Source organism: Telopea speciosissima, chromosome 3, assembly GCF_018873765.1.
Source record: "Telopea speciosissima isolate NSW1024214 ecotype Mountain lineage chromosome 3, Tspe_v1, whole genome shotgun sequence".
NCBI lineage: Eukaryota > Viridiplantae > Streptophyta > Magnoliopsida > Proteales > Proteaceae > Telopea > Telopea speciosissima.
The window spans coordinates 14,867,449-14,882,376 of record NC_057918.1 but is presented as its reverse complement, the minus strand read 5'-3'; the positions used below and the strand labels follow the sequence as shown (position 1 = coordinate 14,882,376).

The 14,928-nt window shown below is 36.8% G+C and overlaps 1 protein-coding gene across 1 annotated transcript; it reads right to left on the bottom strand.

The window, feature by feature from the left end:
* Positions 1-1,252: 1,252 nt before the first annotated feature.
* Positions 1,253-9,519, bottom strand: LOC122656379 (putative methylesterase 11, chloroplastic). The gene is made up of 5 exons (XM_043850870.1): positions 9,112-9,519; positions 7,978-8,214; positions 5,281-5,424; positions 2,404-2,535; positions 1,253-1,782 (listed from the first exon to the last, which is right to left on the bottom strand). The coding sequence occupies exons 1-5, from the start codon at positions 9,457-9,459 to the stop codon at positions 1,495-1,497; spliced, it is 1,149 nt and encodes a 382-aa protein (XP_043706805.1). The 5' UTR covers positions 9,460-9,519; the 3' UTR covers positions 1,253-1,494.
* Positions 9,520-14,928: the final 5,409 nt, after the last annotated feature.

Sequence of the window (14,928 nt, the reverse complement as noted above, 5' to 3'; positions counted from 1 at the left end):
AATTGTTTATCGTTACCCAAAAAAATTAATTTTTTGAAGTGTTTTTGAGAATTTTTTTTCTTAGTAATTAATCCAATCAATATAGACTTGGGTGCTCCCCCTTTTTCTTCTTTTTAATCAATGGAGCAGTGAGCAGCCTCGCTTTTTCAACACGTCTCTTTGATATATTGAATAGATTGAAAATGATTGGTCGGTTCTTCTGTATTAGAAATTAGAATAGACTCTCATGGTTGCCGCTCCCACCCATATTTCAAGGCTTTTAGCCTTTTTTGCTGTCTTGCAACTTTCAATATTGGTTTTTGTTCTTTCTGGTTTTGGTAAGTGCATCTCTTCACCTTATTTACACTTTTTAAGCTCTTTTGGTATGCATTTTAGGTTAATTTCGCATTCCTAATGATAAAAACAATTATTTTTATCATCTAAGAATGCGATATCGATCTAGAATACATTCCAAGAATTGACACATTTGATTGTTATAAACCATGTGATTACTTTACATAATAAGATGCATTTACATAATTGAACATTTGATTGCTATGAACCATGACTTTGGTGTTGGAATTCTGTGTCTATTAAACACAAATTTGAACAGTTAAATAATAATAAGATGCATTTACATAATTGAACACTTGATTGTCACAAGGTTTATATATATTGTTAGTTGTTCGCAACTAGGGATAGAATCGGACATTCTATTCACATGGATGTCACAGTGTGTGTTATCATGAACGATGATTCTGGACACGAGTGTTTATATTTGTGTACATCAGATTGGATCACTTATTAGAAATCTTGAATGAAAAACTGTCAATTGTTAAAGAACAAGGTTCTCTTTATTAGTTTATTATTGGTCCCCAGACCTGAGAAGTCATTATCATTTCAGTTACATATTATTAATTTATAACGGTTGATGTCATTGGGAGAAAGAAAAAAGCCCAACCCAACCCCACCCCACCTCTCAGGCTTCCAACAAAACTGCCAGAAAAAAGAAAAAAAAAATTCCATAGTCACAGTCATCTAACTAACCTGTATGCAAGATATTGGCTAATTTTAAACATCAAGCCTGAGTGCCTGACTACACAACCATAGGTTCCAATTCCCACAGGACCAGAAATCAAACACAACCACTCCCCAGTATATTTCACCTTAAAAAAGACATGAAAAAAAGAAAAGATAACAAGTAAAAGGATGTAAAGATATCAGAGACAAATTACCTCAATTACCTTCGAATGTAGAAATGTAGAATACAAAAAAAAGGGCACAATACATATATAGCTCATAAAGGACTGGCCACTTCTGCATGCTCAACACTAAGAAAATAATGCTGTAGATAACCAACAGCATGTTCGCGTTGTGATTACATATGAATATTCTATATACAGTGTTGCATGTATATACATATCCATCATGTCTTGAGTATACATGCATAGTGCCAATTATCTTAGCAATGGGGGTGAAGCTCCAGAGTAACGCAACTGCATTTTCCAGCTTGAGTTACGGGACTTTGGTTGAAGGAATCTTCGAGATCTCCACCAATAACTTATGTAAGGCTTGAGGCTTTGAAAAGAAAGGTGAGTGATCAGAACCTTTTAGCCGAAAGACTTTTTCTGGGGGGTTTGAATTTATCATGCTCTGTTGTAGAGATAGTGGTAGTGCATTATCTTCAGGAGTCTCTATATAGAACCGTCTGACAGAGCCATAGTTAATGTCAGAAAGGGAGAGCTTCTCCAGAGCAGGTGCAAAAGGAATTGGCCTCATGGAAACTGATGCCAAAGCAACATCCTGGATCAGAACCAGAATTAGTTAAAATGCCATAAGATCAACTGAAAAAGAATACATAACTATAATCATTTGACAAAACTGCGACTTCAGGTAGCTTATTTCTTTTTTCCCGCTCCGCTCACCCCCCCCCCCCCTCAACAACAAAAAAACAAAAAAAAAAAAAAAAAAACTGTTTATTCCTTGTGCAACAAAATGATTGGGAGGTGGTTACAGTAGAAAAGAAGTATCCAAATTTCCCATTAAAGAAAACATCAGCACCTTATCAGAGATAAGGTCTTACAACATCCTTTCCAGATTATTGGCAAAATTTTGGCATGTTCCATGGTTGGCAGAATTTTTTGAGTACCAGTACTCAACAGGAAGTCAACATAACAAAATTTTTAAGAGGCAATGCCAGAGGCCTCATGCTCCTCTGACAATAAAAATTTTACTCTTGTCTGCATCACAAAGATGATGAAAACTCATCATGAAGCATCTAAAGCTCAACCAAGCAATATTTCTCCTCTGATTGGGTAATCAACATTTTTTTTGTACAAGTGGCTATGCAGAAATACATCTCGTGAACTATTCATAGTACAAAGAAACAATATTATGTGAAGGCAGATTAACACAAAAACATACCTTAGCAGGACTTTGATTAAATAGCAAGTCCCTCAATAATGTTTTTTCAAGATCAATAGCAGTTGGAGGGCAGTCAGTCCCATTTGCATACAGAAATATTTGGGCAGATCGCATCAAATCCTTTGAATCTGTCTGTAGTAGTCCAGTATCAGTGGCAACAGAAAAAACATATATTTTTAACACAAAACCATTAGATGAAAAAAATAAAAAATGATCCTAAATAACCCAAAATTTACAAGTTGAAAATGACAACTAACAGTGAGACCTCAACTTCCAAGCAAATTAATTGTAGTTTTGACCCGGGATTATTTAGGTCTTTTAATGCCTCATATAGCTCAGGTAGAATTACAATTACAAACCAGGGGCCAGGGTTCAGCCTCTCATCTAAAAGGATTAAAGGGAAGCAAAGAGGGATGAGAAAAGGATAAAGTCTCCATTAGATGTTTTTGGGCATTAAAATGAGCATTGGGATCCTGAATGCCAAGTTATATGCAGGACCTAAAAATTCAAGCAGAAAAGGTGGATCATGTCTCAAGCTTATTTACTTCTTTAAGGACCTTTGTCCCACAAATGAAAAGAAAACTACAGTTGGAGGTGTCAAATACAGACACCACTGTTTGGCAACATGAAAAGGATGAATATGTACACAACCGATAAGTTCACTTATTCTTCTAATCATAGTTCGAGAACTCGCGAGATCTCGCCGAGTTTCTCGGTTTTTGGAAAAGCCGAGACGAGACTGCCTACGAGTCTCAAAAATGCAATATCTCAGCGAGATCTCGGATCTCGGTTTCAACCCATTATTTTAACCCACCTACCACTTAAATACCTTACCTAATTGGACAAAACTCAACATATCTTGGCGAGATCTCAGGTCCAAATCTCGGGTTGACCCAAAGTTGAGGCTTCGAGTTGAAAAAAAAAAAATGCACCAACTCGGCGAGATCTCGACTCGTCTCGGTTTTTCTAAGAGTCGAGTTGGTACCAAGACCCGAGTTTTAGTACCTTGCTTCTAATTCCTCTCTTTCTCGCAAGACTTAAATATTTTTCTACTGCCTAGGAGTCCCCCCCCACCCCCAAAAAAAAAAAAAAAAGAGTTCAATACTAATGTTCTGACATGAACTACCATTTAAATATTTTTCTAGGCCTAGGAGTCGAAAAACAAAAGAATAGAGTTCAAGACTGATGTTCCGACATGAACTAGCGTTTGCTTGAACATTTTTTTTTTGGGTGGTCAGAGCTCCCAAAATTCGGAGACACATTTGCTTGAACATTGATCAGGTAACCTAACTAAAGATTAGGTTCCTTTTGAAAAACAACCACACTCAAACAGTGTTAAAAGGTGATGAAAAACAAGCAGCAAGATTTAAATGGAATTCCATGTCCCATATCCTTAAAGAAACTGAACAGATTGATGCTAAATCCGAGGTCTAAGATGGTGGCAGAACAGTGTTGAAACTAAAAAGGGCCATTGGATTTCCCGGAGGGTAGATTGGGGTCAGTACTAGCCTTCAGTATTTTTTCACGAAGTGGCCACCCTCAGACTCAAAAGCAGCGTCTTCACACTAGCAAGCCTGAGATTTACCTTTGTACAAAGCATTGACCCTTGTGTCAAACAGTGTTACGGATCCTAATTTTGGGAACCATAGAAGCCATACAGGTCTCGAAGGCATCACATTTTCCACTCAAAGGGTTGAAGTACAATTCCTAACTAAAAAGCAATTGCAGACGTCATCAAGATGAACAAGGAATGATCTTCACTGGGGTAGCTCTCATCCAAACACCAGGAGATATATAAAGTTTCCTTGAGACCTGGTTGGAGGCTTTCCATATGGGTCCTGATGGAACATACCTGGGATCCACAGCTAAAGCTGTAGGTCCTGTGGAAAATCTGGTAGTTTAAAATCCTTTTTTCCAGGAATGACAATGACACAATTGAATGAGGATCTACAGCGAGGTTAATATGCACAAGGAAACGTTCCTCCTCCCTCCTCAAAGAACAGTTTGGAAAGAAATAACAACTCTAAAATAGTGGTTTTGCACCAGGTCCACAGGGGTTGGTGGTAAACCCTGGTTCTACACTATCACAAACCTTTTTTCTACTCTTCAAAGGGAAACAAAACTTTTGGCCAAATATATCAGCAAATTAGTGATTAAAAGCTTCAACGATCAAACTTCAGCATTTATATTATAAGCAATTATATTGTAAAACTATTAGACAGAGTTAGAGTTCACTACATATGAAGATTGACATCTAGTTCATTTTTTCCAGATTTATTTTGAGATCAGGCTTCCTGTCTTTTTTTCTCTTATGAGTTCCATACTGTGCTATAGACTTAGTACTGAAGCTGTGAAGCAACTGAGAAGAATGGACCAAAGTTTGACCAGTCCAATTCTTGGGCAATGCCAAGGCAACCAGAAGGTCTATCACCTTGGCAATTTGAAAATCTTGCACCCTATATTGGTCAAGTGTAAAATTTCAGGTCCTAACTCAATTGGATGGCCCACCATGTATTGCACAATTTCAATAGTTTTTTCAACTTTCCAGAATCAGCTTCATTTTTCCTCTGTTGACCACACCTGATTCTGACACATAGAAGGCTTCATTTGGGCCTAACATTGACAGATGAGCAGGAGAGGGTGGACCCTACCTACCACTGAAATTTGGGCCCCAACCAAGAGGCAGAAAATGAAGGCAACACACCTGAGCTGTGCACCTTCCCAATGAAAATTTTAGTAGAAAAACCAATACAACAACATCAACCAAGATGATATAAACATGACAGACACCTCTTAAGATTGTCAAATACATACAAGTCAAAGAGAACAAACAGCTGATTATAAAATATAAGAAGCTAAAAGAAATGGAGGGCAAACCTGTTGGGAGACCATATCAAGAGCACTCTGTCCACTAGTTAACATTGCTGCTGCAATAAAAACAGCTTTTGCAACCTTCAATGGAAACAACTCCATTGCATGCGATATACAAGCCCCACCAAAATCATGTCCTACCAAAATCACCTGCATAAATGTTTATACATGAATAAATGTTCAACAGATTGTGAACTGTCCCTCAAGATAGAATTGGAAGTCAATTAGCTCAGTTAGTATTCAGAAAATTCAGCTTCAGCATTAGCATTAGAAGAGCACACCAAAAAATATCCATGTACCTGATGGGACATCTTATGTTAACCATTATATTTCTCTTTCTGTAAATTCCATTTTTTTTAATGAATTATGCTATGTTGATTCACCAAGATATTTAAAACAGATTGCTGAGACATTTTAATCACTTCCAAGATCTATTGTATTTTAGCAGAAGCAAAATCTTGATTCCAGTGCCATATGACCTACAGAATGGTCTGGGGCACCCTTCATGAAAAGCGTGCCCTCATGTAGAGAACTGGGAACCATCATTGTAAAGGTCATACAAAACATTATCTTGGCAAAAAAATGTGACTGATCCTGTACAGAAAAAAAAACAAACAAACAAAGAAAATTTATAACTCGAAGAACAATCTACAAATAAGTAGTTTCAAAAGAAAACCCAACCAATCTGATATTTGGCCCATACAATCCTTAAGGCAGGACCAGTTAAAAGGTTCCTGGTCCTCTAAAAGTAAAACATATCATAATCATGTGTGCCTGACATACTATTTTGCTAATTTGCATTTAAAATGTGGATTTCATGTATTATTTTGCAAAAGATACTATTCATCTTAATACATCAGTTCTTTACAATACATAGCAGCATATTTTTAGACAAATTTTCACTAAATTTTTTTGACAACATATATCAAATATAAATCTATCAATATTTTACGCTGAACTTTTCATGTATATTAGGCCAAATTTTTTGAGTATTTTTACTCATCGAGATCTAACCATACAAAAACATTTCCCACATGCTGAATTGCTAGACCATTTTGAATTTGTACTAATAACATCTGGAATCATGACAAATTTCATGGTGTCAACCTCTGAGAAGTAACCTAACTGGAGAAGACTTAACAGTCTAAATTGCTTCCAATTGAGGCCAAACTGCTCCAATAAAGCACCAATTTGTAGAAGAACCAACCACCCATAGTCAGCAGACCCAAAAGAGAGCAACAGATTCTTTTAAAAATTTTATTCAAATATACAAACTCAACTAAAGACCACTGACTAGAGGTTGAATATTGAGAGGAATGAGAAGATGATGTTGCTTGTATCAAAAAAACAAAACTAAAGACCACTAACTAGAGGCAACTTTGACTTTTTGAAGTCAACAATGAATTAAATAAGACCTTGCTAGAAACATAAAAATAGAAAATAAAGACCAAACAACTATTCTTTACAAACTAAACTTTTTTATAACAACTCATATGGGACCCATGGTGGACTAGTCAAGGTCCATGGGCCTCCTGGGATGGATCATGTACCTAATGATGGCCCATTGAATGTGTTGTGGGTCTACCCCTATGGTTTCGGTCCAGTGTGCTTTCCGTAAGGCCAATGGTCGATAGTAAGCCAGCTTCCAGACTCTGACACCCAGATAGAGGCTGAAAGAGCCATTCTGTGCAAATGTCATTTGGCCCTTCTCAGCAGAGTGCATTCAGCTGCCTATATTTTCTTACACGTGTTTTTTTTTTCAGGATATTATTTTGACTCATTAGGTTGTCAATAAACGAAATTGATAAATATAACACAATTTTAAGATTTCATCGGAAATTAACTTCAAACCAAAGTTTTTAATAACATAAATAGGGGTGAAAATGTATATTCCATTTATGACATGACTTATATGAAACCTAAGTCCTACCCTTAAACACCCCCCCCCACACACACACACAAAAAAAAAAAGCATACATCATGGGTAATGCATGGAACTTACACCAGGCAGCCCAAGCAAGATCTGTAGAAGCTATAATACTGACAATTAGCTGACTCCGTGTCAAAATAAAGTAGAGAAACAGCTTGTTCAATGAACTAGATCAGTTCACAAAAAACTTAGCTTCAATGCCAGCTTCCCCCCCCCCCCCCCCACTCTCAGAAAAATGATCTACAGGATGGTTACCATGATGACAAATGAAGCCTGAACATGAGAGGCCTATGAAATTAATGATACACCTGGCTAAGAGTTGATAGGTTTAAGCATCATCAGTTGAGAGAGAGAAGGCATGGTACCACAGGTAATTCAAGTTGCAAAAACTATGATCTCAAATTTGTTTTCACGTAAATTAATGAAACAAATAATTTTTTTTATTAAAAGTACCATTTTGTAACTCACTCAGGACATGCAACAAGGAAATTAATATACAAGATTGAAACCTCCCCTCAGGAAGAGGATTTTATAATATAGAACATAGAAGAATAGATAATTACTCAATTAAGAATGAGTCCAATTTTGAGGACAACTTCAATTTATATTTAAAACAATAATTTGATCCACATAACTCTACATAAAATCTATTAGATAATTAATTAAATAATTAGTCATGACAATTTTTGCTATGGTGAAGAAACTTGAACTGACATTGCTCAAAAAGATATGCATGTTGCAAGATAGTGGAAACAAAATGAAATTCAACCAACCTTCTCTCCATTTCCCAGCTTTTCAAGGAAACTAGTAAGTGGCTTTACATATTGGGAAAGACTTGTAATGCTGTTTGTATCGGATGAATGAATTCCAGAACCACTTAAATCTACCGCATCAACTTTGAATCCACTTTCTTCTAAGAGTGCAATGGTTTTATACCAACACCAAGCACCAAATCCACCTCCATGTACAAGAACAAAATGTTTTGTCTCCAGATCATCAAGCTTCAGATCCTGTGAGTTATAAATAAATAAATTCAACAATGGCAAATAGTGAAATACCGGAGAAAATTTGAATGTTCAGAAAATATCTACATTCAGTTTTATTAAACAGAGACAACAGAAGTAAAACAAAGAACGGCACGCCAAGAGTGAGACAATAAGGTGGGTCATAATTAAAAAAATATTTAAGACAAGTATATGTAGATGAGTAACAAAATATCAAAAAAGCTAAGTAGTCAAGTTAGACCATGAATCTCTAAACTTGGCCCAATTGATCAACCACAGAACATTAATCAGAATCCAGAATTATGTTGCCAGGTTTCTGTAAAATGCAAGGGTGAACATAATAGAATAAAGGTATAATCAGTCTAGCATAGAAGACCACTAGAGATTAGACAAGCAATTATAGTTATGACTATTTTCTTCAGAGCCAAGATAATGCCCAAGTTCTATAGATATAGACCTCACTACTTGTAACACCTCCATTGTACATCACATGATTAGACCCCATAGGTTGAGCTCCCGGCTTCCATTTACTCCCAATGAGTATCAGGATCCCGGTGAATAAGTAGGAACAATGAATTTGTGAAACTCAAATGGATCATTCAGCACAGGTCTGCTGAGGGATAAAATATGGTAGGAACACTGATCCCACTGTCGCGAGTTGTGGGAGAACATTTTCTAGGGAAGTTTTGGATAAAATCAAATGTTGATTTTTGGTTAGCAAGCACACCAGAGACCCAAAGTTCTCGAATGGAATTGTTAAGTTTTCAAAATTAACAAAAAGGTTTTACCTGCTTAATAAAGAAGGAGAATATCAATTAAATCAAAAGAGACAGCAAAGTAAATGTCTTCCCCTCATTACCGTAAAAGATACGAAATCAAAAAGTTCACAGTTGACTCTCAGACCTGGTAAACAAGCTGATTGGGTTGAATAAGAGGATCAGTAACCGAACGAGGTCTGGAACTCGTACTCCTGGGCAAAGACTGCTTCTTTGACCCTGGAACAGGACATCTAAGAGAAGCAGAACGGTCGAATGGAAGTGTACCATTCTGCTGATGCTGATGAAAGAGGAGAGCCGCAGCGAGAGCTTGTTCTTGAGTTAGAGAATCTTCACGCTTTTCTTTGCTGGAAGATCGAACCTTGTTCCATCTATTGCTGGAGCCTGCTGCAGCGGATGGATTAGTATTGGAGTAACCTTTCAAATGTTCCTTCTTAACTTCCTTGTAGGAGAAACAGGCGAAGTGATTGCCCATTTCTTCTTATACATGAGAGTTGAAGAGGAGGAGAAATTTCGAGGCACAAGAATTGCAGAGAAGAACAATTTAAATAGAGTTAGAGCAAATCGGAAGGTGTACGGACCCACCGAAGAAACTGGACTTTCTGGTTTGTATTCGTTTTTTAAGGAAAGGAGACAAGAGTGGACTCTGAGTTGTGCGAAAGGAACAGATTGGATGAAAATGACCACCCTTCCAATATTGAAACCCAATGTGAAAATATGAAATAAGTCTGCCATTACATTACATAACCCCGGTGACGGTGGCCGACCCCAAATCCAAAAGTCAAAACAAATGCTGGCAGGGCCTAGCACATTGGTTATATCACCCACACCCATGTGTAGATTTCAAGGCAAGATGTTATTGTCACCACAGTTGTGACAAATGCATTGTAACCATCCTTCTGATTGGACGATTTTGCCCCTAGATTTTGGTACCTTTTTTAACTATTTCACCCCCTAAATCATGATAACATAGATTGGATCGGTATCGGTATCGATTGATACCAAAATATTGTTACGAATCTACTTACTAATACGATCGATCTGGATACCAATTCCTAAAACCCTAATTTTAACTTATCACTTAAAAATGGTTATATGGCAAATACAATTAGTCACATGTCAAATTTCAGTCTCAAATTCAATATTTTATCATCTATGTAATAATATATCCTCGATGTATTATCATGTACATATTTTTTTTGTAGTCCTATATTTTTTTAGGGAGGAGGATCACTGCCAGGTTGTGTGGCCCATGCACCAGCTTGGAGGTCAATCAGAGAACATGCGACCGCATCCAATAAGGGTGAGATTTTTCATTTAATGAGTGGTGGAAGGATCATTTCGCCACAGACACCATGCAACCTAACAGCTTTTTTTTTTTATAATTTGTTTTTTCACGTGACCATTACAATTAGACTGAAACTTGACATGTGAATAGAAAACCATTAGATCTACATGCTTATAAAATTCAAGTCACATTTAAATTGCCACATAACAATAATGATACATGATTGCAAAAATCAAATATAAATAGTATGATGATCACAAGTAGTTAAACCAAACTTTGAATACGCATTCCATATTATTTTCTACTGAAAGTGTACCATCAAATCTAACGTTTGCCTAAAATCTAGAGGACTTCATAAGATAAAATTTCTTACTTTATTTTAAATTTTTGAAATTTTTTTTACTAGACAACCGTTTCCTCACAATTAATTATTTTTAAAATCCACACAAAAATTTCTCCTTTGCTTTATTTTAATTTTTTTATTTTTTTTTTTAAATGACCACGAGACACAACCCTAATTCGTCTACTTGGCATTAAAGTCGACCATGACAAACCTTAATGCTTTTGCCTCTATTCAAAGTCCCCATTTCTAGTTGAGGAATCGTTAACGTCTCTAATGTGCCAAAACATGCCATGGACCGTATTCTAGTTGAGGAATGGTTATCGTCTTCAATATGCCAAAACATGTCATGGGCCAGACAACTGTTGTCCTATAATCTTTAAGGAGGGGATTGCTGCCAGGCTGGGTAGGCTTTATATTAATGTGGGGCTAATAAAAACATATATAGGAGCATCCAATGGACTTGGGATTTTTCAGAAGCGGTGGTCATTTTGCCATTCCTGTGTCTAGCTGTAGGCGCCACACAATTTGATAGCATTCTTTTTCCTAAATCTTTATGTGAGATCATTAACGATCCAAACAATTCAATCAACTTCCTCAATAAAATAAAATAAAAATAGTAACCAAAAATAAAATAGAAAGAATTTGAGTAAAAGGCAAATATTTTTATATAAAGTGTTGGTCCAATTCACAATACATTTTTCTTCATGCAACTAAACAGTCACCCTTGGGTGCAACTTTGGCAAACTCAAAGATCTATTATACAATTTATCCTTTTTCTTTCATGGAAATGGTCAAGTTAGTCAACCACAAGTTACACGATGGTTTTTCTATAAAATATTAATGAATTTATTTAAGAAAAAGGTTGGGCACGAGTACCCAGTAGGTGTCATCCTCTCTTTCCTCCCCGTATGGAAAAAATCCCTTCTACACTCCTGTGTCTAGCTCTGTAATTGGTGTATGCTGTTAGTTTACCAAAAGCTGGTGATGTACCTAACCCTCTCCCATTTATTTATTTTATTTCACATGTTATCTTTTTTTGTATAATAGAAGATATTCTCTATGTAAACAAGCATGGTTATATGGAGTTTGTACCAACTTTTTTGCGCTCTAGACAATGTCACATGGATCAAATAAGAGAAATGGGCTAATATGTAATCTAACTGTGTTAAGTGGTAAAGAAATTTTTAATTACGATAAATAATACCATTACTTGTTCTTACACTTTTCACTATAACCAGTACTCCCATGAGTATATCTCTCTTCTTCTCATATAAAGAAAGAAACATTTACCCTCTTATTTTGAGGAAGAGAGAGACTGGCACATGAGACTACTAGTTTAGGCCACACTCCCAGATAAAAAACTACTTCCAATATGTTATAGTGAAAATTAACTACGCTCAATGCAACCAACCATGGTTACACAGCAAGAACCTAATGTCATAGGTGGACCTGGGTGTAATTTTACGCGAGCATATTATATAACGGCCAATTTTAGCAAATGTAGGAGGTATCGCACCCAAATTAACTTTTTTTTTTTTATGTGTTGTGGAACTGGTCAAGTCATCAAAAGTGATGTGATCTTATAAAATTATTACTAAATTGACCTAGTTTTTTTTTTTTCATTTTCTAATTTAAAAGTAAATAAACTACCTTCCTTAATTGACTGTAATCTTTTTATTTTATTAATTGCTTACATAGTCCAAGTATATATGGAGACTAGACAATCAAGCCCCACTATCTTACTTGGGTTATTTATCCTAGAGATTTACCAGAAAAAAAAGTTGCCCTAACGAAAAAAAAATTGTCTTAAAAGATTCCATTTCCTCTAGGACCGAGTTTCCCTCACCCCAGGTGAATTTGTAAGGTATTTTGGAACATATTAAAATCCTAAGAGGGGTTTATGAACCCTAGGATAGTCCTTTCCTAAATTTCTTCAATTTAACTCTACAAATACTTAGTTGCACGGACAACACAAAATACAGAATTTTTAGAAAAAAATAAGGATTGAAGGTCACTTGGGAATTGGAACAGTACTCTCTACTTGGCCACGTGCATGGTGTTGCCTTGTGCCCAGACGTAGGGTTGTGCAAAATGACCGTCATGCCCCTATGAAAAGATTGAAAATTTTTAAGGACGTAGTGGGCATTTCACATAGTCCTGTGTCTTGGGCATAGGAACCACACAACGCACACACATGCCACCAGGTACGATTTGGCTCATGTCCTGTAGTGGTGGGAGCTGGAGCGTCCAACCCATGGAAACGATTGCAAAAACAGGGGTTGGATAGTCATTTCACAAGTGGGTCCCACCTGGGCCCCACATGTGAAATGACCACCCCACCTCCTGTTTTTTGGTGGTTTCATGGGCTGGACGCTCCAGCTCCCGTCACTACAGAATAGGAGCCAGATGCCACCAGGTAGCGTTCTCTTACCATTTTTTTTAAATTTTACAAAGGGTTTTAGCTGCTCAATAAAGGGGGAGCATAACAATTAAATCTGATGAGAATAGAGTATAAGACATTTAGACGATAAAGTGTTTTACTGCAACAAAATCCAAACCTGGACAAGATGATCAGTTACCGAACTAGGCCTAGAGCTGGAACTCAACCCCGTAGCAGGAAATCCAACAGAAGCGGAACGTTTTAATGGAAGAGAAACGCTCTTCTGATGCTGATGAAAGAGGAGAGCCGCAGCAAGAGCTTGTTGATCTCGAGTTAGATCAGAATCTTCACGTTTTTCTTTCCTGGAAGATCTGACTCTGTTCCACTTTCTTGAGCCTGCTGCAGCAAAAGGCGGACTTGAATTCGAGTAAGGTTTCGAAGGTTCCGGATTTGGAATCGAGTAAGGTTTCGAAGGTTCCTTCTGATCATCAACTTCCTCGTGAGAGAAACAGGCGAAATGATTGCCCATATTTTTAATGTATAAGAGTTGAAGAGAAAGAGAGAGATATGTTTCGAGGCACAAAAGTTGCAGAGAATAAGATTTTAGATACAGAGTCAGGAGAAAAGATGAAACTGACTTCTAATGGAGGACGATGAGTTCTGCGAGGGAGAGCAACGAGGGGAATTTATGAGCCCTTTCGTCTTCTGAAATCTGGAAAAAATTATGAAATTAAGTCAGCAATTAAACATCACCTCGCGGGTGACCCGTTCAAAACAAATACTGGCGGTCAGCATCTTCGAACTAACGTATACATTACAAACATTGGTTATATCACCCGTGGGTCTGTCTAGTCACACTATTGAAACTTTGAAATGCCCCATAAATACTAAATTTTGCTTGGGTGAGGGTTCCCAACTAAGGTCTTAAACGGTTTGATTTCGGTATAATCGATTTGGTTCGATGCAAGATTTTAGTTGAAATCAGATCGATCCGTTTATTAACGGTTTCAGTTACTGAAATCAAAACCATTAAGTAAATGGTTTCAGTGACCATTGCACTTGGGAAGATAAAAATCTTCATCTCAAGTGTGGTATACCATCTGATGCATTTTAAAAGTACATTGAGAAGTACATTTTAAAAATCCCTTTATTTGTGATTTTGGACAAACATAACACAAAGGGCCTGTGCAATTTTGGCAAATTATGTGAGAGGCATTCCATCAAAATATTCAATTTCCTCTTCTTGTTTGAGGAATTGGTCAAAATCATTGGAAGTGATGTGATCTTTTATTAAACTAACTTAGTTTTGCCAACCTATCCAAAAAAAATAAAAGATTGATTTAATTTTTTGTTTCCTCATCTAATGATAAAAGTAATAAACTGTCTTCTTTGACCACAATATTTATATGGGGAAAAGGAATGCGACTTGGTCGTGTGCTGTGGCGTGTACCTACGCCCAGACATAACCAGATGCGAAATGACATATACACATACACTCTTGTCTTTTCATGAAGGCGGGGCGGTCATTTCATGTTTGGCTGTGTCTGGGCACATGTACAAGCCACAATACACGGCCGGATGGCGTTCTTTCTCCCTATTTATTTTATAGAAATATTTACCTAGTCCAAATGTAGAGATTGGACAATCAAACCCCACTATCCTGCTTGGGAATTTTATCTTAAAGATCATTTTCTCCGTTTTGTGGTTTTTTGTTAATGATAATTTCTAAGCACTAACTTTTGTTTAAAGGGAGAAGGTTCCCTGGATGGCAGCATGGCTCCTGTGCCAATATTTTTCCAATGGGAGCACGTGTAGAAACATCAACAAATGTGGAATTTCACCTTTCATGAGGGGTAGGGTGATCATGTCATCCATTGTGTCTGGGCACTAGGGCCACTTTGCCTTTTATGCTTCTTTTTTTTTTTCTTGAAGT